The following is a 22,244-nucleotide window of genomic DNA, read 5'->3' as shown; positions in this document are numbered from 1 at the left end:
AAAAATGGGCAGAAGACCTAAACAGACATTTCTTCAAAGAAGACATACAGATGGCCAGGAAGCACATGAAAAGCTGCTCAACATCATTAATTATTAGAGAAATGCCAATCAAAGCTACAATGAGGTATCACCTCACACCAGTTAGAATGGGCATCATCAGAAAACCTACAAACAACAAATGCTGGAGAGGGTATGGAGAAAAGGGAACCCTCTTGCACTGTTGGTGGAATGTAAATTGATACAGCCACTATGGAGAACAGTATGGAGGTTCCTTAAAAAACTAAAAATAGAATTACTGTATGACCCAGCAATCCCACTACTGAGCATATACCCAGAGAAAACCATAATTCAAAAAGACACATGCACCCCAGTGTTCATTGCAGCACTATTTACAATAGCCAGGTCATGGAAGCAACCTAGCTGCCCATCAACATATGAATGGATAAAGAAGACGTGGTACATATATACAATGGAATATTACTCAGCCATAAAAAGGAACGAAATTGAGTCATTTGTTGAGACGTGGATGGATCTGGAGACTGTCATACAGAGTGAAGTAAGTCAGAAAGAGAAAAACAAATATCATATATTAACACAAGTATGTGGAACCTGGTAAAATGGTACAGATGAACCGGTTTACAGGGCAGAACTTGAGACACAGATGTAGAGAATAAACGTATGGATACCAAGGGGGGAAAACCGCGGGGGGGTGGGGATGGTGGTGTGCTGAATTGGGCGATGGGGATTGACATGTATACACTGATGTGTATAAAATTGATGACTGCTAAGTACCTGCTGTATAAAAAAAATAAAAATGCGGTTGATATAATTCCATTTTTGTGGGTTAAAAAATGTCTAATAAAAACTCATGGAGCTGTTTACACTTGAGATTTGCACAATTTATTCTAAGTAATATCTCAATAAAGGTTTTTTTTCATCTTCATAAAAAAAAAAAGAAAATGGATTCTTACATCACTCCTACACACAAAAAATAAGTTCCCTGTTGGTTAAAGAATTAAGTACAAAAAGAAAACCCAATCAAGTGTTTTGAAGAGTTTTACAGAAAGAGATCTTTATAACTTTAGGATATGAAAATCTTTTACATAAGACACAAAAAGCACAACCCATAAAAGAAAATGTTGATAAACTACCATAAAATTTAAAACTTCTGTTCATCAAAACACATATCAAATAAAATGAAAAAAAAAACCCACAAATTGGAAGGAGATATTTGCAATATAGAACTCATAAAATTAATAAAAAGACGAAAAACTCAACAGGAAAATGTGGGAAATACATAAACAGATATATCACAGAAACGAAAATACGAGTAAAGATTAAGGATATAAGATGCTCAGCCTCATTAGTGATTCAGAAAATGCATGTTAAAAACTAAAGTGAGTGTAAACCGTTTTACACTCACCAGATTGGAAAAGAAGGAGGAAGAGGAGGAGGAGGAAGTGGTGATAGAAGAAGAAGAAAAAGACAATATAACCAAGTGTTAGGATATGGATCAATAAGATATCTTATTTAGGGCTTCCCTGGTGGCGCAGTGGTTGAGAGTCCGCCTGCCGATGCAGGGGACACGGGTTCGTGCCCCTGTCCGGGAAGATCCCACATGCCGCGGAGCAGCTGGGCCCTTGAGCCATGGCCGCTGAGCCTGCGTGTCTGGAGGCTGTGCTCCGCAACGGGGGAGGCCACAACAGTGAGAGGCCCGCATACCGCAAAAAAAAAAAAAAAAAAAAAACATATCTTATTTACAACTAGTGTGAATGTGAATCAGTACAATCCCTGGAAAATAATTCACGTTATCTTGCAAAGTTGAACATTTGTATACTAAACAATGCGGCAATTCACTCCTAGATTTATACTCTAAATATAGAAAATTCTTTGCATGTAAACATCAAGAGACACACACCAGAATGCTCATAGTAGAACGCTTTACAATAGTGACAACAACAACAAAAATGGTAACAACCCAAAGAAGGAAAGATAAATAAATTGTGTTATGTTTATACAATGGAATATCAAACAGAAAGGAAAAGTATACACAAAAAATTAATCTTGAAAGTGCAATATTGGATGAAAAAAAGAATCCAGAAAGACTCCATTGAGTGTGATACCATTTTTATTTTTTAAAAAAAGCTCAATGAATATTGTTTGGAAATATATATACATACATAGTATATATAGAGAGGTTGATATTTATTAATATACTAATAATGTTATATATGATTTATACAGTTCATATACTATATATATATATATATTTCAGGAATACATAAACACAAAAAAGTATTTTTAAAAATTCAGGCTAGTAGTTACCCCAGAAAGAAGAAGCAGAAGGATGAAAGGGAAGGAACACATGATTATATGCAGTGTTCCCCTTCTTAAGCCAGGTGGCTAGTTCGCAAATGTTCCTTTTATGATTATACTTTGTAACAGCCAAATATGTTACATATATGCTTTTGTATGTAACAAATATTTTACTAAATATAAAAGTAAAAAGATAATGAGTGGTCATTCTTAAAAACAGTGATGTTATGACTGAGAGAACAGGAAATAACAGAAAAGAGAGCATTACAAAGCTCATGCCAGAAACTCTCAGTTTCAGTGAAGCAGGAAGTGAAGTCATCTGAGAATGAGAGGGGTGAGAGTACTTAGGGGCTTCTGAGTGGTTTGTAGAGTAAAGAGAAAAGGAGGAAAGGAAGGAAAAAGGACAGGGGATTAGACGAGAGAATGAGTTATTGTCAAAAGAAGGATTCACCACAGAAAATGGGTAGAAGAGTAATCTTAGCTTCAGGAGGCCAGTTGAAGTTCAGGCTGTAAATATAACGTGTATGTATTCAGGACTTCTTCCCTCAAAAGCTGATTATTCAGCAAGAGAAACAGAAAATGATTATGATTAAGTTGGAGGTCATCAGGGAGGTCATGATAAAATGTTCAAAAAGCAATAGAGGCCTAGACCCAATGCAGCGAAAAGTAATTAATTAATTATTTAAAAAAAACAATAGAGGCTTTGGATTTTGACTTAAATACACTCACACCCTTCAATCTATGTCCAGGAATCCATTCTATGAAAATAATTCTGAGTTTTGAAAAACCTTTATGCACAAAAATGTTCATTACAGAATTGTACATAAAAAATGAAAAAATAAATTAGTGCCCAATAATAGTGTAATGGAAAAGTGAATTATGATACTTAATTTAATTGATGACATATAGAGTGATGGTCATAAAGAACTTGAAAGCTTAAATAGGATGCAATTTTATGCAAAGTACAATTACAACTACATAAAAGGAACTATATATAGAAAAAATGCAAAGAAATACAATAAAATTTTGAAAGCAACTGTGTTTGGATACTTTATCTATGGGTGATTTTTCTTTTACCCACTTTTCCACATTGTCAAATTGTCTTTAATGAGTATATATTACTTCTAAAAATGAAAAATAAATTAAGATAAATGTTTAATGATTTCTTAATGCTTTAAACTGGGTAGACAATCAAGTAAATCAAGATGTGACTAATACATTGGCAGAAAATGATCAAGAAGCCAGAAGTCGGGCTTCCCTGGTGGCGCAGTGGTTGAGAGTCCGCCTGCCGATGCAGTCGACAGGGGTTCGTGCCCCGGTCCAGGAAGATCCCACATGCTGCGGAGCAGCTGGGCCCATGAGCCATGGCCGCTGAGCCTGCGCGTCCGGAGCCTGTGCTCCACAACGGGAGAGGCCACAACAGTGCGAGGCCCGTGTACAGCAAGAAAAAAAAAAAAAAGAAGCCAGAAGTCATAATAAGAGTCATAATGAAGACAGACTAGTTTGTTTCAATAGAGAATAAAGATATGGTAGGAAAGAAAAACAAAATCTCTACATTTGAGATCTTGAAAGTAAGTTTAAGTTCCAAGCGTAGCTGTAATAGTGGATGGCTAAAATGGAGATATATATACATACATACATATATAGGTACAAGTACACACACATAATTAATGTGCACAGGAATGGATTGTGATGTAGGGTGGACAAAAAAAACAGTGAACCAAGTGAGAATGATCAGGGTCAGTAGACAAAAGCAACCCGAATGAGAATGAGCCAGAGTTATATAAGTTTTTAGTTTGGACTTCCAAAGAAAGACACAAATACTCAGCAGCTTTACCATGGTAAATTATCCTTTAAAATTGAGATGTAATGACCAGTTTTGTGATGAATATATAGAAACAACCTGTTTTAGGTTATGTTATATTTATTAGTGTGTCCAATTGTATATGAATATATCCTAGGTTCTGGAAGAAATGGCCCTATGTCTCTTCTCCATGCATAAGTTCCAACTCATTTTTCAAAGTATGTGTTTATATCTCAGATAAACCTGAGCTAACTCATTATATAAATAAGGCCTAATTGGTAAAGTACATTAAAGCAATCTTCTTTGAAGGTAACATTTTCCAAAGAGCCTGTGTAAAATATCATCTTTTAAATGTATCTCTCTTTTCCTGTCATACACTCTAGTCACCAAGACAAATATTATTTAAATTTTTCTAAGTTTCACATATACTTCTCATATACTTCAGCCAACCTGCCATAGTAAAATGTAATACAATGTTATATGTGGGGGTTTTTTTGGTATCATTACTAATATTTATATGAGTAAGAGCTAAATATTAATAAAATGATATCATCAATAATTTTGAAGGATCTGGAAGGCTAGAATGTAATTGCACTGAGACAGACTTCTCTTTGCTAGGTTCAATATCGACCCAGGAAAGCCGCTTCTCTCAATGCTCTCTATTCCACACAACCTCTTCAAGGCTCCCATAGTAGCCTAGGCGTATTTCTACCTTTGTTCATACCAAAATCTGTTGATACACCAACTTCTGTTTCACTATGTGAACCCACCGAAGCAGAGAATATATTTAATTAATATATTATATATATTAATATTTAATTAATCTTTATATGTTAACACCTGTAAGAGATTTTTAGAGAATATTATGGACACAATAAATTGAATGATTGAATGAAAATAGGAATTAATAATTGAATGATGCCCTCACCTTGTTAGTATTATCAAGTTATAGAATGTCTGTGGTGTCCTGATTGTATTATACATGAGTTCATAGTACAGTTGTGTATTCTAAAGAATTATAAAATTCATACTACATCTGCACTGCTAATCCAAAAATCAGCCTTTTTTTAAAAATTAATTCTGGTATACGCTATATGTCTTAGAAACATTAGGATGCCTCCTGGTAAAGCTTCCAATTATGTGCTCATAATTTCTGTAACATACCCATTCTATTCTTAGTGAAATCACTGGATTCCAAATCACAACATCATGCTTTATTTCAGCAATAATTTAGCAGAGACAAATCCAGTGCTACATGGAAAGATGCTTATTATCTCCGGCACCTCTGCCTCTAACTAGCCTAACCCCTTTTTCAACAACTGTGACAAAAGGATCTCCCTCCTCCCCCATCTGTTTTGCTCAACAAGCTGCTGTAGAAAGAGCAGTGAACTGAGAGCTGCTAGTCCAGGGACTTGGTCCCAGGGTTGTTACTATCTTGAGTTAATTAGACTTTGAATTAGTACCTTAATCGCTTGGGGCCTCCATTTCCTCATACATAAAATGAGGGGGATGCAGCAGATAATAACTGTAAAAAAAATAACTAAAAGTTCTATTTATCAGGCTTTTACTATATGCGAGGAAGTGTGCTTTGTGCTTTACATACATTATCTCATTTAATTTTAATCCTCCAAACAAGTTTATTAGGTATATCAGTCAGGGACCAGCAGGAAACAGATAGTGCATATCAAATTGGGTAATTTGAGGAATGCTTCGTAAAGGAACTATATTAAAAATGTGTGAGTGGGGTGTTAGGAAACCACAAGGGATGGTGCAGTGCCCCAAGGCTGGTAATGGGGAGGGAAGTGGTTACCTGAACCCAGAGAGAGAGCTCTGTGAAGAGGGCTGCCTGAGCCATGGCTGGGATGCAGCCAGCCCCCAGGGACCCTGGAAATCAGGACTCAGACCTCACTCTACCCACTCGGAACAAACCCAACAGGAAGCAAAGGCTGAGGTGGCATTCTGAAACCATCCATATGAGCCTCCGGATCACAGAGCCTGATGGAGAAAGAAAGTAAAGAGTGGATCTGGAGGGGCCAATGATATTAAGTATAGTTATGCAGATTTTATGCCTGAGACTACCGAGGTTCAAAGAGGTTAAGTTTCTTGAGATTACACAGTTAGCTCAGGACAGAACCAGGATTCAGCTCCTTCCTGTGAGACTCCGGAGCCTAGGCTTCTGACTGCTCCTCAGCTAGGGAGTTCCTTTTTGTCCTTCCAGGATTAGAAACAGCCTCAGAAGTGATCGAATTCAACCCTCTCCCTTAGAGATGTTTGAAAGAGATGTCTTTCCATTTAGGACATGAGCCTTGCAGAAACCTCAGTCACCTTTGAAAAGCTAGTAGTCTGTGTGGTCCTTCTTCCTGTTCCTATACTTACAGTTTATATCCCGACATGTAATTTTGACCTATACCCCTGAATGAGACACTGGTAAAGACAAAGTTGTTAGAAAGTCAAAGGGAGAGAATAACATTTTTGTTATTAAAAAATCTCTTCAGACATGCTATCTAAATTAAGCACAATTAAAGAATTTTCTTTGTCCAGTGAGCAATCTAGTGTGTAGTAGGGGGAGTGGAGAGGGAAGTAAACTGATGACTGGTTCACCTGCCAGAATGAGAACATAGCCCAAGACTATGCTAAATGTGTTCCGTTGACTGTGGACAAAGTGAGCAAAATGCAAGATGTTTAATTGAAGTGAAACTAAAAACTAATATTAAACATATTATTCAACATCCCTGTGAGGGCCCTTTAGATAAGAAAAGGAAAGGAAATTCTCATAGAGTGAGTGAGTAGTCAGAGGTTGTTAATTACTCCTTGTGTGAGAATTAAATTTGCTTAAGAGGGAAGACTGTAGTAATTATCTGAGGTCAAGGGGCCCATCCCCCATCTGTCTGCTCCTTTGTCAAATTGAGATAAAAGTCCCACTCAGGTCTCCTAGCAATGGGGAACTCTTCCGGCACAAGTGCTTCCTGGACTGAACAAGTTGTAGTCGCAAAGTGTGTAAGTCAGTTGTTGGGAACATGAAACAAATCTTCTAAAAGCCAGGCAAGTTATAAACTGTGACTCATGGCTGGACCAGCCCTCAACGGCCACTTAAATCCAGAATCTAATTCAACTAGAGCTGCAAATGTACTTCCTGGTATGAAGGAAGAAAGGAAGTAGCAATACTGGGGGCTTAGCCTGGCCCCATCCCAGGTCAGGTCCTGCACCTGTGCTGTTCTCACTGCCTCTCAGAGGTCGCAACGCTAGAGCCTTCAGACCCAAGGCAAGAATGAGATGAAGCTCGAGTTTCTGGCAAGCTGGAGAGGTGGCCTTGTCTGCCATCTGTGTTCCTAACAGGACCTGAGGAAGCTGTTGTGGGTGAACAGTGAGTGTTTTGACCCAGATATGCCTCACCTTGAACTCAAATGCCTTTTTTGTTTTTTACACCAGAGTAAGCAATTTATCATTTATTGTACCTCCTAAGGTAGAATATCTACATTTTTGTTTTGACTGTTTGACATACTTCTCAATTGTAACAGAATGTCTGCCCATGAGTAATGAGGTGCATAAATTTTTTTTAAAAGGGGCATTTTGGGCTTCCCTGGTGGCGCGGTGGTTGAGAGTCCGCCTGCCGATGCAGGGGACACGGGCTGTGCCCTGGCCAGGGAAGATCCCACATGCCGTGGAGCGGCTGGGCCCGTGAGCCATGGCCGCTGAGCCTGTGCATCCGGAGCCTGTGCTCCGCAACGGGAGAGGCCACAACAGTGAGAGGCCCGCGTACCGCAAAACAATAAATAAATAAATAAATAAATAAAAAGGGGCATTTAAATTACCTCTTCAAAGACCATCAATGTGACCTGAGAGAACACTCTCATGAGGAAGGTTCAGTTTGGGGATCAGTTTTAACTAGCTGGTTAATCATAATCTGAAAAACATCTGGGTATAGGACATCTTTTCCAAGAAAAGTTATTTTCTTGCCTGTCATTGAACACTACCTAAGCAGGCTTTTTGATTACTTGATAGTCTGCAGCAGCTTCATCATGTCTTGGTAGTAAGTGAAAATGGGGTTAGGGCAGAATAAGGGGAAAGAAACTTCAGTGACCAGAGGTGAACCAGTGTTTTTAACAGAGAGGTCTCTTCAAACAAGCCTTGTGTGGGTAAAAGCCAACATCTACTTTATGAGAAATTGTGAGGTGAGAGGGGCTCATATTGAGGCCCTGCAAAGATCAAGAATGTTGAACCTACCCCAAATTCACTTTCAAATTAGCTCTGACTTAGTAATTTTCCTGGTAATTTCCCCAGACTTGGGAACAAAAAATAGAGGTAAAGTGGCATCTAATAAACCTATCTTTTAGGATAACTGAGTATTGTGGGGGGAGGTAGAGGAGGAGGAAGATACGAGACGGGAAGGTAAGATGGGAGAGGGAGGGGGAAAAGGAAAGGAGATAGGAAAAGAGAAAGAGAGAACTCTGCCAGTTGACTTCATTTCCACACGAATCCACCCACTCTGAGCTTCTGTTGTTGCTTTGTTTATGCAAAGTAAGCGGGGCTGAGACAGAGTGAAAGAGCTGAGAGATCCACGCCGAAGAAGGCAAAAATAATTTTTAAAATGTAAATGAAACTAAAACTCTCTCTCTCTCTCTCTCTCTCTCTCTCTCTCCTCTCTCCTCCCTCTCTCTCTCTGTCTCTCTTTCTCTCTCTCTCTCTCTCTCTCTCCACCCCCTTTGGGTCCGGGCAATCCCTGCCTTCAGACTTTGAAATGAAAACACGCCGAGGAGGGGCGGGTGGGAGGCCCAGCAGCAGCAGGGAGCGTTGTCGGTGACCGAAGGAGCTCTGGTGAATATCAGGTTCGGATTAGTGACAACTCAGAAGTCACGCCGGCGGTTGGGGGAGGGAAGTTTGCCAAGGTCTCCGAACTCGACGGAAGAGCGAGTTGCCTCCCTCGGCGCCGGGCGGAGCTGGGCGTACCCAGAGAGACCTCTGTCCCGGCCTGAGCGAGCCCCGCCGCGCTCACACCCCGCGCAGAGACTGAGTTTGTCAGCGATCATAAAATGGGAATTGATTATTCCAGCCACCATTGATTAGGGAAGAATGCTTACTGCAGCAGCGGGGGAAAGGTTAAGAGGAAATTGACCTTCTTCCTAGGTGACATAAAGTCATTAGGTAAATGAGATATTCACACAGGAGCTTTAAAAGGTCATGCTCAATTTTTATTTGTAGCCTGCAAGAGTCAACCTGGAGCTTCGGCGTAGGGCAGGGACCCCGCTTTCCAGGCTAAGTGGACCACAGGAAGAGAACTCTCTCGCAGCGCGGCCAGGGCCAAGGGTGGGGGTGGGTTATTGTCTTGCGAGGATCGCACTGGAATTGGCGGGGGCCTTGGGACCCCGAGCACTGGACCTCCTGCCAGACCCGTGTGTGCGTTTCTGTGTACACGTGTGTGCGCGTGTGTGTCCCTCTGGGGGTCTGTGCTTCGCACCCGCGTCTCCTCGGTTCGATTCGCCCGCCAGCAAAGGGGTGTAGGGCCGAAGCGGACAATTAAAAACCCTTACCCTACCAGAGCCGGCCGTGTCTCAGAGTGAAAGTGTTGTTCTTCTTTTCTTTTTTCTTTTCTTTTTTTAAGGAGAGGAGTGAGAGATGTATTTATGCACATATTTATCCCTCTAATTATAGGAATTAATCCTCTTACTTATGACTAAAAGGTAACGTCGAAGGACGTCCCTTTGATGTGGAAAAGCATCATTTGTGACTCACATTCAGACTGATTAAGGAATAATTGTTGTTAAACGCTTTACAAGAGGAGAGTGGTTGAGGGGCATTCGTAATTTTACGGCTTAGCACAAAATTAAACGTAATTAAAAACTCAGAAATTCCAACTGATTTTCCAATTATTTTTATTGTCGGAGCTAATTGTTACACAAGTGTATCACTTCTCCCCAAAGGCATTACAAAAAAAAGAAAAAAAAAAAGGCAACCCTACCTTTCCCAAATATTCGCCGTAAGGATTCACAGCTTTCTACAGGTACTGGCCAGGTAAAGACCTTCCTCACTCTCCCTCCCTCGGTCCCACCTCATGCCCCCGCTCCACCACCGTAATTAAGCGTTTCAGCCACTCTCCCCTTTCTGTGAGTTCCTACAACACCTTGGGATGTGAGAAAGTGATGGCAGTTCTCTTCTGCAGATCATTACAGTAAAACTGGAAGTATCTATAGAAGGCTGATGAATTTCTTGAAGTAACACTTGTCATACATGGCGGAGAGATTTTTTTTAAAAACCTGAGTAAACACAGATCTCTGGGGGCCATCCCTCGATGCCTCTGCCTTCGAGTGTATGGCAGGAGGGAGGTAACAGGCAAACAAGGACTGGGGGATGTTTATAATCGTGCACACGAAGACATGCAGATGCACGCAGAAAACTTTCTTTTGCTTTCCTTTTTCTTTTTCTTTTTTTTTTTTTTTTGACCAAGGTTGGGTATGGAAAAGCTTCTCATTGGATTGTGAATTTTTTTTCTAATGTTGGGATTGCCGGCATAAAGCCAAACTATCTTTGTATGTATGGCTTCTCTTAATGTCCAAATAGATTTATTTAAATACATTAAAAGGTTTATAAAAAGTGCTTCAGTGTTACAGAAAGAAACACATCCTCACAGATAGTCCAGAAGTGGCCCTGTCTTTCCTATCAGTCTTGGAGGGAATCCTAGAAAACAAAATAAAAAGCATAAAATTAGGCAGAATGTGAATTTATAAATTTCAATTAGTCTAGACTGAGAGGGTGGAGCGGTGGAATGTTTGCGTTTCAGTAATTTCTCTGTGATTTTTTTAGGATAGAGACTTCAGTGGATTCAAGCTTTCTATCCGACTTTCCCATCTACCCCTCATAAAATAAATGATTGCCTCTGATCTGACATGCCAGGTGAAAATGGGTAGAATTAAAACTGTCAATTCTGCTTCCAACTTGTGTCTTTCGATTGAGTTCAAAAGCTTTTAAAGGTAAAATGTGCCGATCATTTATGTATATATTGTTTCTTTTTCTCCTATCACAGCTTTTAAGTAAAACGAAAGAAAAAGTATTTATATTTCCAAATTCATTTTCCCTGTAACATTTGAATCCTGCAGGTAATTTGATGACGGACCCTAACACGTGTGAGATCGTGTGCCCAGCGAAGCCCGGTTTACAGGAGTGAAGCCAAGGAGGTACAGTGAAGTCCGGTTTTTTGGTTTTCTACCTAAATGGTTTATTTGGAGCTGAGATGTGGCTATTTAAACCTGAAGCTTTCCAAGTGCTACAATACTATTTCAGAGAAAAGGTTGGAGTAGGCAGAGTTGGAAAGAAAGGAGGAAGGCTCTCTTTGAAAGTTAGAAATGGTGAAAAAGCCATGTAATCCGATGTGGAAAATTGAGTAAAAGAGGCACTGCACACTTTGGCTGAGGCAAAGATTGCTGAATCCTTTGAAGAAACTGACACGGATTTTCCAGAGATGGGAGGAGAGAGAGAGACGGGGTAGGGGTGGGGGAATCCTAGGGTGGGCATTTTATGTAAATGAGTAAATTCGAAATGTAGTACAAATCCAGTATAGTAAAACTGACAGTTCTGACAGTATTGACAACATAAGTATATGTTTGAACACTGCACTTTCAGACACTTAACCGATGAAGCAATAAAATAATTCGACTACAATATTTCAAATAATCGACATTGATGTTTTGATACATCATTTTTATACTCCAAATCGATCTATCACTCTGAGGCTGGTCAATTTTAAGTAAAAACGGGCTGCAATTATTTGCACCTTGGCTAATGATGACCTAATAACAGCCCTCAATTAATTACACCGAACTGTGCTTTCTTCCTTCAGTATGGGAGTGGGAGGGGGCAATTCTTGAGGATGAGAACCTAGGATTGTGTCATCCTCCACCCTCCCTTCTATTTTTGAGATTGTGGGGAGGGGGGATTTCTGAGTTGGGAAGAGGTCTTTGTGTGATCACAGACACTGCAGACTGAGGCCCCCTCACTTCAAGTATCCACTGACTGGGTCTGTATTGGAGGTATGGTCCTCACTTTGCAAGGTCAAAACTAAATTTTAGAAAACGCAGTCATAAAGTTTAGTGAGTCTAACTGTCCCCCAGGCCCATACCCTTTCTTCTGTTTCAAGGAGTAGAAGGAAGAGATTTGCTCAAAGGAGGACTGGAAATTTCTCTAAGGATCAGAGTGTGTGTGGAATGTGTGTGTGTGTGTGGGTATGAGACAGAGAGAGAGAGAGAGAGAGAGAGAGAGAGAGAGAGAATTTTAATCTAAAGCACCCAGTTGGAGTTGAATCTCTCCTTCTGTCCCTATATCCTCTGACGGCTCCCCACACACTGCTGAAGGTTTACCGGCTACTGTTTTACAAAAAAGCCACAAATAAGAAGACAAATCTCTTCGAGAAAGGAGGAAGTATGCTGATGAGTACTGCATCCTCAAGCGAGTTCCCGCAGTCTCTGCTGTCTTTTTCTTCTTTGCCCCGTGAGGTTTCCAGTGAGCTTTCCTACTCCCACTTTTCTTTTCCACTCCTCTCCAAATTTGGTGTGGTAGTGGTGGTGGGAGAGGGAGGATAGAGCTAATTTATTAAAAAAAAAAATCCTGGACAGGCCCAGTATATTAAACTGGAGCAGTCCGTTGTGCTGTAGGGATCCGGCTGGCGGGAAGGGGGGCAGCTGGCGCCCCCAGCCCAGCACTCTCCCGAAGGTCTGTTCCCACCCCTGCGAAGCCCCGACCCTTCCTCAAACTCGCACTGAGACTCGGCTTCCTGACCTAAAACTTAGCTGGCCTCCACTAGACGGGATTCCAGTGTCTGATTTCTTTCCTCCAAACTTCACAAATGCAGTCTAAACCCCTCCAAACCACCGACGGCTGAGAGGCTGAGACTTAAGCAACGTGTTAAGCTACAGTAAGATGCGACTCAAAGGCAAAGGACGTGTGTGACCCATGCTGGGTGAAGGTGGGGGTCCCAGGAGAGCTCCCCCGCTGGAGCATCACTTGGTTCCGAGGGTGTCAGCCTCTGACCAGGTCTTTCCAGCTGTCTGCGCGGCAAATGGGGGTGGGAGCTAGAAAGGGGGCAGCAGGAAGAGAGGAAAGAGAGAAAGGGGGGATAGGATCAAGATTGCGGAAGAGACAAGAGAAGGAGAGAGGAAGATGTGAGGAAAGAAGGGAGGATGGAAGAGAGCGCGGGAAGGAGCCAGAGACAGCGAGAGAGAGCTCACTCGCGCTTGGAGCCCCGCCAGATAGCGCTAGAGGGCTATTTATTGAAATACTTTCCTACTGCGAGATATTGAAGCAGCTAAAATTGGGAGAAATAAGAAATAAGAGCAAAAGGAAAGAAAGTAAAATCATTCCACCCCATCTTATGTAAGAACATAAATTGCGGGGTGCCTTATTGTTATTAATTGGGGGGAGGGGCATATGGAAGAAAGCCTAAGTGGGGAAAGGACCAGGAAACAAAAACAAACAAAAAGGGGTCCCCTTCCCTCCCTTCGTCCCAACTCGGAAGAGAGTGAGCAAAGTTAACAGGTAAGAAAGCAAGTGGAATTCTTCCTAGAGCAACTTTCAGAGCTTCTGGTTTTATCGCTGGGAAGGTCAAGAACATTTCACAAGGATGAGCTGAGGTTTATAGAGAAGAGATGCTTTTAAAGTAATAGATGGCTGCAAGGGGGTGGGGAGAGAGAGGCAAACACGTTATTGGAAATGCCAAATAAAATATATATTAAAAATTCCAACTGTCAGCCAGCAGGTCGGAGCAGAAAGAGAGACCCGCTGCCTTTGTCCCAGTGATACTGGGTTCAGGGCTGTTTCTGCAGGACCGCAATCCAACCCCTTGAATAACAATTTATACTCTGGGAGGCTTGGAGAAGAGAGCTAGACTACAAAAATTCACTGTTGCATTCAGAACGCAAATAACAGTGAAGCAGATGGAGAGAAAAGACCTAGTGACAGAGGTGGAGTCCAGAGAGAAAGGAAGAATAAAATATTTTGATCCTTTTTACTTGCTGAAGTCAGTAATGCAAGACAGGAAACTTCTTTCAAATAATATTTTACTCTAAAATATTGGTTTGGTTTTATTCTAAAACCCCAGGCATCTCACTTCTAGCTTGTCATTTTAAAATTGCACTTTCCTTTTACCTAAAGGAATTTTTTGAATTAAAGTAATAATATCTTTCTTCCAAACCAGCCAACAGAACCTCCACAAATAAAAATTAACCTCATAGAGGGGGGAAAAAACCCAAAACCTGCTTAATCCAAAATACTCCAATTCAAAACATTAACTAAAGTTACAAATAAGATTACAGTTGGATTTATTTGCTCCTCTAGCAAGGCGTCAATTGTTCTAACAGCTGTAAGAAGACAAAAAGGATTTAAACCCAGCAATTTTAATACACAGATTAACACTTCAGACCTCAGAGTTCTGAGGAATTTGGAGTTATCTGTGCTGAGGACCTATTACTTTCTAGAAAAAAAAAAAAAAGGTGAAAAGAAACACAAGCTCCTAAAGGAAGGTGGGCAAATTCACCTAAAATAGAGTCTCGGTTCATAACTGTTCATTTCAAATTAAATACTCTCCGTAAAGCCAATGCCCTTTAAATTAAGTAGGTATAGAGGCATTCAATTCTTCTTTTAAATTTTTGAATGTTACCTATAATATCATTCCATGTTGAGACAAAAAAAAAAAGTAGAAATAGAAAAGAAGCAGTTCTCAGAAGTCTTGGGGATGCTCCAATAAGAAAGAGGTGATTAAAAACAGACCCTTAAATTTGAAAGGCCCGATTCCCCCTCCCATTCGCCCCCCCAATCAGGTCCCTTCCCTTTCACCTCTTTTTTTATGCAGTGCCCTCACCCCCACTCCAGAGCTAAGTAGCCGATTTGGGATTCTGAAGAAACAGATTTCAGCATCCATATTTGTTCTGGGGCACTTGTAAAATGCGATTTGTAGAAGGTCTTTAGCCTTCTGATTGTCTTTGAATTGTTTTTACTGAAACAGATCTTTTGCAGTTAATGAGTCCCCACGCAGCTGGACAGCTCCTCTCGGACACTGAGAACTCTAACCCCAAAATGACCCCAATTTGACACCGCAAGATGAAATTTTACCGCCTGTTAAAACCATTTCCAGCCTGGGCAAACGGAGCTGACTGTTGACGGAGGTGTGTGCCGCCTCCTGCGACCCCCATCTCACGCCTGTCTCCGGGGCCTGCCCCACCTACTTTTTCCTTTACCCCAAATGTGGGAGAGCAGATGAGCCTCGCAGCCCCGGTGGGAGTGCGGAGGCTGAGAACTGAGCATCAGCAACAACGTACTATCGGACTAGAAAGCAGAAAGCCTGCGTACCCCACTATTTTTGAATAGCTTCCATGGGACTGCAAAATTGGGGGTTAGGAGAGACCATGAAGTTCTTAAATGTTTTTCAGCTCTATTAATAAAACATCAGCAAGTTGGTGATTAAAACTAATAGTCCTTTAAATTCATCAGATTGACCAAGAACTGACATCATGAATCACCTCCAACTTGATCTTGTGTGCAATTCACTGCACTGCGATGCTATCTTAAACTAACGGTTTCATAAATTACGTGCAACTAGGTAAGTGAAATTTCTTTAGTCGCATGAAATTCGGGGTTCTCCCCTTAAGCAACTGGTGAAGTTTTAAATGACACATATTTTCCTCCAGGAGGACTTCACTTTTAACACACTCACACTTCTTAACTAAGGTCTTTGGAGTTAAGAATGATTGGTTGGTTTTTTTCTTGAACAGTATCTCAACATGTTCTATTTCTCTCTCCTTCCCATCTGTAACCAGATTGTCCCAGTTACTTGCTTTAAAGTACTCAATAAAAGGCAAAAGGAGTTACAGAATATTAGAGAGAGAGAGAAAGAAAGAAAGGAAGAAAGGAGTTTGGGTTAAAATGCCTTCTGCATCACCCAAAGGATGAAAACACATGACAATAGAGTTCGAACTTTTTTCTTTTGTAAAGCTCAAGATTATCACGGAGTAATCAACCCATTAGCTTAACAACTGTTTGAAAATATAGAAATCATCAGTCGGTCTGAATTGTTTTTACTCGGATGCACTGCCAGGGAAGAAACTTTTTTAAAAAAATCCTAGTGTAGTTTTTCTAAATAAAGGCTGTAGGAAATGCTACCTCACTTCACAATATCATTATGAAAAAAAGTGATGGTAAGAGAAGCAGGAGAAGCAGAAGGTAGCAACTTTGAATGTTTAAACTCTGCGATGCAGAGGTTCGGTTCGAAGTTGATTTTTACAAAAGAAGTATTTATCAAGGAAACTGAGTTCCTTTTTAAAAAGAAAAGTGGCGCTTTCTGTACAGGGCATTTAAAACAACAGTAACCATATTGGCGACAACAAATATGCAATACTGAAAATAAGAACAGTTAGAGGAGTTAAAAACTGAAAAACTGTATAAACTTCTCAGCTAGCGGCGCTGAACGGGGACCGTGGATCCACCAATATAAAGACCTCGGCAAAGTCGAAAATGCTCCGCAGCGAGACCACTTTGATTTTTTTCTCTCTCATCTTTCCGCCCCGGCTAAACTGAATTCGAACAACTGCCTCCTATAATAAAATTCTGGAGGTCAACTTTTTCTTCTCTTTTGCATCTTCTTTTTTTACTCACCTTTTCTTATACGTCGACGAACAACTCAGCAACAAATAAGGATGCTTTTAATCTTGGAGTTCTTCTGGGGAAAAAAAATGAGGAGGTGGAGGGGGAAGGACCCTCCCCCCCAACCTGCAGGTTTCATACCAGTCGGCTCTTGCAGGCTTGAAGCCCGGCTTAAGAGTGGCTGAAAAGTCTAGCCTGGGCTAGACTCTCCTCCCCGAAGCTCCGCGCGCCCGGCAGTCCTTGCTCCGGCCACCCCGGCAAATACCGCGCGGTCCGCGGCCCCTCTCCCTGACGTCGCGCTACACTCGCCTCTGCAAGCCCCTCCGCACTATCTTTCTTTATATGTAAGGGCCGATTTCCCGCAGACATCATTGTTATGATGGCTCATTTAATCAAACTGTTTAATTGCTCTGGTAATCACTATCATCATCACAGGTGCTCAATCATTCATCATTTTTGGAGGGCTTTATTGACCTCCGGAGCTCATTCCCCAGCCCTATTAAAACGGGGCCAAATTTCTCCGACTCCGCTTGGAGTCTCTGCAGGCTACGATCTAAGCCCAGTTGAGAGTTGCCCGAAAGCTAACAGTGAAACAGAGATGAAAAGGGAGAAGGAAAAAAAAAAAAAAAGCCTATCCGCCTTCTCGCCTTCTCCCTCTTATTCTCATTCTCTCTCCCCACAACTCCCTTCTCTCTCTCTCCCTCTCTCCCTCACAAACACACACAGAGTATTTTATTCTCCTTGAGCGCCCCCCCCCCCAATCTCCCGGGAAGTCGGGTCAAAGCCACGCGCAGAGGATTCGCTACTTTCTACTCTCCAGAATGGGTTCAAAGTTGGAGAAGGAGGCGGCTGTTGAGGAACAATCTGTTTTCAATTCTCTGGGCCGGGGACCATGAACCAGGGCGAGAGCCAGGAGTTGGGGAGAGGGCGCGCTCGGAGCGCAGGACCCGGCTGCTGGGCTGCCGGGAGCCAGGGGGCGGCGGGGGCTGCAGAGCTGAGCGCGCCGGGAGACCGTAGCTCCGCCCCCAGCTCGCGGTTCGGCGTGATTGACGCGCGGCCGCCGTGATACCCGCGGCGCGGAGGTGAGGCAGGGTGCAGCTCCAGCCAGGGATTCGGCGAGACATCGGCTAGAACTACTTTCTACGCAAACCATGTGGGATAGTTACCTTCTTTCCCTCCACTCTCCTCCTTTTCCTTTTTGGAAAAGTTCATTCGGAGTCGGCCCCATCTTCCTGATACCCTGAAATTGCCCGGTGTAACTAACACAGCCATTAGCCGGCGATACCGCTGACTGGCCTCTGCGCCCCCGGCGACCACAACAAAGCTGGGCAGGGAGTGCCGGCCAATCCTCCTTGCTAAGCATTCTCTCTCGCTATGCATTCTCTCTCCCCCCCCACCCCATGCTTCCCAGCTCTAAGTGAGATCCACTTTGGAGTCGCACACCAGTCGCGCGCGCGTGTACACACACACACACACACTTCGGCAACATCAGACAACATCAAACATCCAAACGACTCCCTCCCATTCCTCCCTCATGATTCCACCACGGGCCCCAAAGACTCTCCAGGGTGGCCCTTGTCCGCAAAGCTTGAAGGGAGTGCTCTCTGAGTTAAGCTGGTCTCTTCTTGTCCTAGAAAAAAATGAATGTTGACAAGGGTCCTGGATCTGCACAGGGAAGAAAGTACCACTTAAAAAAACAAAAACAAAAACAAAACTCTAGCCGGGCGTTGGTACGGTCTGCAGATCCTGCTGCCTCTGGGTGTTAGCAGAAAGCCTTCGGGGCGCGATAATCGGCTGGCAGAGGAGTAGGGGGCCCGCGGAATTAAAAGGAACAAAAGCAAGAGCGCCATGCCAAACGTCCCCGACACGACCTCGTTAGGCAGGAGCCGGGAGTGATGGGGAAATGAACTAGAAGCAAGTTTTTTTTTTTAAATTAAAAATCTGAGGCTGTACCGTACTTTCCCTGTGGTTTTCTGCAGTTTTCCTCTCTGCGCTCTCCCTGTCCTCTTCATTCTCATTTTCTCTTTCCCTCCCTCTTTCCTCACGTGCGCGCGCGCGCGCGCACACACACACACAGGCGCACACGCACGCACACACACACATACTCCTCTTCCTCCCTCCTCCCCCCCCTTCCCCCGCGCCTTCCCCGCGGAGGAGCAGCCTCGCTGATTTGCTCGGGTCGGCCGGGCTCCTGCCTCCCCTCCCCCTCCCGCCCCCCGCCTCCCGCCTCTCCCGCCCCCCCAACCCGGGCCGTCCGATCGCACTCGCTGCATATCAGAAGCTCCGCGCGGCGCGCTCCTCCTCGCTCCCGCTCCCCACTCCCGGGATGTGTCTCCGCCGTACGACGGGCTATGGCCACCGCGACTTCCGGGTTCCGTCATTTCGTTCTCCCGCCGCCGACCCGCGCCGCCAAACTGAGGCTCTTCTATAAGCCAGGCAGCAGCCAACCTGCCAACACCTACTGACACTCACTCATCTCCCAGAGAGAGAAAGAGAGCGAGAGAGAGCGAGCGCGAGAGAGCGAGCGCGAGTGAGAGCGAGCGAGCGAGCGAGAGAGAGAGGGAGAGACAAAATACCTACCAGGAAAGGGGGGGAGGAAGTCCAGTTTTTGCAAACTATTCATTTTTTTTTCTTGATTTCCCCCCCCCCTGCTTTCTTTGAACGATACTTTAAAGAGAGAGGATCATATTATAGATACCGCGGGGGCAAAGCTAAGGGGGGGGGGAGGAAAAATTCAAGAAGCAGAAACCCCTCGCGGAGTTTTACTGGAAGAAAAAAACGGGTCTGAAAGATTCCTCCTCTTCATCATCATCAACCATCATTCATTCACTACCTTGACATTCCGGGCTTTGATTGACAGCTGGAGTGGCAAAAAGCCATGAAACACGACAGTTCGGTTACATGTGGGCTGCTGACGGGCCGCTCGTAACCTTCAGTTCGGGGGCTTGACAATTTTTTTTTTCTTCTTTTTCTTCTTTTTCTTTTCTTTTTTTTTTTTTCCAACTGAGGGGAAGAGAAGAGAAAGAGGGGGAAAGGAGGACCGAAGAGGAGGAGGAGGGGAGGGGGAGGAGGAGGAGGTGGAGGAGGAGGAGGAAGATCAGGAGGAGGAGGAAGAAGAGGAAAAAAGAGAAAAAGAAGAAATATCACAGGAAAAAAAAAAAAACTCTTCGTTGTCTTGCCTGGGCTTTTCCCCCCCCCCTAAAAATAACATATTGGAAAACTGGGAGAAGTCTCCTTGGTTTGGAAAAAAAAAAAAAAGGAATCTTCAGCCTAGATCACTTTCTTATCCGGACTGGGATATTAAATATACGACACATCCAGGAGTTTATTGGAGCGCAGACTGATGGCGCAAAGGGTAGGTTTAAATCTCCAACACTTACCTAGATATAAATCCTCTCCTAAGAGGGGCCTGTCCCGATGCCTCCTCTCCCTTCAACGCTGCTGCTGCTGCTCGCTGCTTGATGATGGCGGCCAGTATTTAAAAAAATAGCAGCAAAATTATTCATCGGCTTCTTTTCCCCCCCGTGCCTCTGCGTGTGTGCGAGTGTGTGTGCGTGCGTGTGTGCGTGTCTGGGCGCGCGTGTTTCAACGCTGTGCGAGCGGGCGGGCGGCGAGTGCGTGTGAGTGGTGTGTGTGTGTGTGTGTGTGTGTGTGCGAGTGCAATTGTTACACGCTTTCGCCTCGCTCCAGCTTTTACCCCAGCAGCGCGATTCCCCCGGTTCTCCTGCTGCCGCCGCTGCCGCTGCTGCGCCGCTGCTGCCGCTGCTCCCGCGGCTCGGGGCGGGCACCGGCTGCGTAGGAGCCGCCGCCGCCGCCGGGGCCGCCGCTGGGGCCGCGCTGCCGCAGCCGCTGCGCCGCCGCCTAGACTAGCCTGGGCTGCTTGTTTTGTCTCTGAAATTGACAAGGACGCAGGGAATCCGCTGCTAAATAATGTTTCTGGTAACTTTCACATTATTCCCCCCCACCCCACCCCCACCCTCTGCTCCCTGCCCCCGGGGAGGCACTGGCCCCAGCCTTCCCTAGTCCTCGGCGTTCTCGTCCTGATTATTAGCGTTTTTCTTCTCTTTATTTTGTTTCATTTCGCCTTTTGATTTATTGGATCCTCTGGAGGAGGCGAAGGGGGGTTAGGGGTGGGATCCGGGGCTTCCTCCTCACACTAACTCCACTTCTCCCTCGGTTGGCTTGCTACGGTTCTGCTGCCTTCCGCCCGAGCGGGACCTCCCGGCGCCCCCTCAATCCCCGGCCTCACCGCCCCCTCTCCCTACTCTAACGCTGCTCTCGGCTCATACTTTTTCATCTTTTAAATTTAAAAACACCCCCTCCCCAACTTTCAACTCCGTTGTTTCGGCTGGTTTGGTTTCTGTGTGTTCAACTCGTGCTCGGTACTTTTCTCCTTTATGACTTTGTTTTTATTTGTATTTTCCTCCCTCTTTCTCTCCTGACTCCCCCCCCTCCCCGCCGCCCCCTCCTCCTCCTCTCTCTTCTTCCCTTGGCCTTCTCCCTCTCTCTCGCCTCTATTCCTTCCCCACTTCTCTCCTCTCTCTCTTCTCCCTGCTTCTTTTCCTACCCTCCCTCGGCTCTCCTCGCTCTCTCTCACCTCCTGCGCCCCCCGCCCCTTTGCCGGGTTCTGACAGTACGATGAGCTGCCCCATTACGGCGGGATGGACGGAGTAGGGGTGCCAGCTTCCATGTACGGAGACCCTCACGCGCCGCGGCCGATCCCACCGGTTCACCACCTGAACCACGGGCCGCCGCTCCACGCCACGCAGCACTACGGCGCGCACGCCCCGCACCCCAATGTCATGCCGGCCAGCATGGGATCCGCTGTCAACGACGCCTTGAAGCGGGACAAGGACGCGATCTATGGGTAAACCAACCTCCACCCCCTCCTGACCCAGCGTACTGTGTGAGTGCGAGTGCGAGTGTGTGTGTGTGTGTGTGTGTGTGTGTGTGTGTCTCTGTGGGGGGGGGGGGATGAGGGGATGGACGACCAAGTGGGGAGTTATTTCTCCTTAGGGTAGGGGGGCGGAAACCACTGGCCTTAGGAAAGGACAGGGAAGGGGGCCTGCTCTTCTGCCCCTTGCGTGTAAGTCTTGGGGAAGATTTGGCTTCCTCCACCGCCACGGCCCCGTCACTCTGTACCCCAGAGCCGGGAGTGACTGATTCCTCAGAATCTGGCCAGGGCCTTCTCCCCAAGGACGGGATTCCTGGCCAAAGGACGCAGAGCTGGTCCTTCCAGGCCCCCTAACAGAGGCCCCGACGAAGGAGAAAGTTTCCTGCCGATGAGAAGCAACTTTTTTTTCCTTTTCTGTTTCCTACCGAGAGTCTGGGAGTCACTAAATGCAGTTGGAGCTGGGATCAGGGCTGCTTCTGTCGGCCAGGAAGTCCTAATCACCCTCTTCTTAATTCTCTGTAAATAAAGGGGGCAGACCTTGAAGTGCAGCGGGGTGGAAGGGGCTGCTGCTTGCACAGAGCAGCTCTTGGGGGGAGTAAGGGAGATGGC

At 44.5% G+C, this 22,244-nt stretch overlaps 1 protein-coding gene across 1 annotated transcript in view; it reads left to right on the top strand.

The window, feature by feature from the left end:
• Positions 1 to 19,288: 19,288 nt before the first annotated feature.
• MEIS2 (Meis homeobox 2) overlaps positions 19,289 to 22,244 on the top strand; it is a 199,659-nt gene continuing 196,703 nt past the window's right edge. Inside the window, exons 1-2 of the mRNA XM_082845671.1 lie at positions 19,289 to 20,096; positions 21,376 to 21,608. Of these exons, the coding sequence (XP_082701797.1) occupies positions 20,085 to 20,096; positions 21,376 to 21,608 (245 nt within the window). The 5' untranslated portion in view covers positions 19,289 to 20,084. The remainder of the gene's footprint in view (positions 20,097 to 21,375; positions 21,609 to 22,244) is intronic.

The sequence above is a fragment of the Leucopleurus acutus genome (assembly GCF_964270905.1).
Source record: "Leucopleurus acutus genome assembly, chromosome: 1".
Taxonomy (NCBI): domain Eukaryota; kingdom Metazoa; phylum Chordata; class Mammalia; order Artiodactyla; family Delphinidae; genus Leucopleurus; species Leucopleurus acutus.
This window is presented reverse-complemented; position numbering and strand designations above follow the sequence as displayed.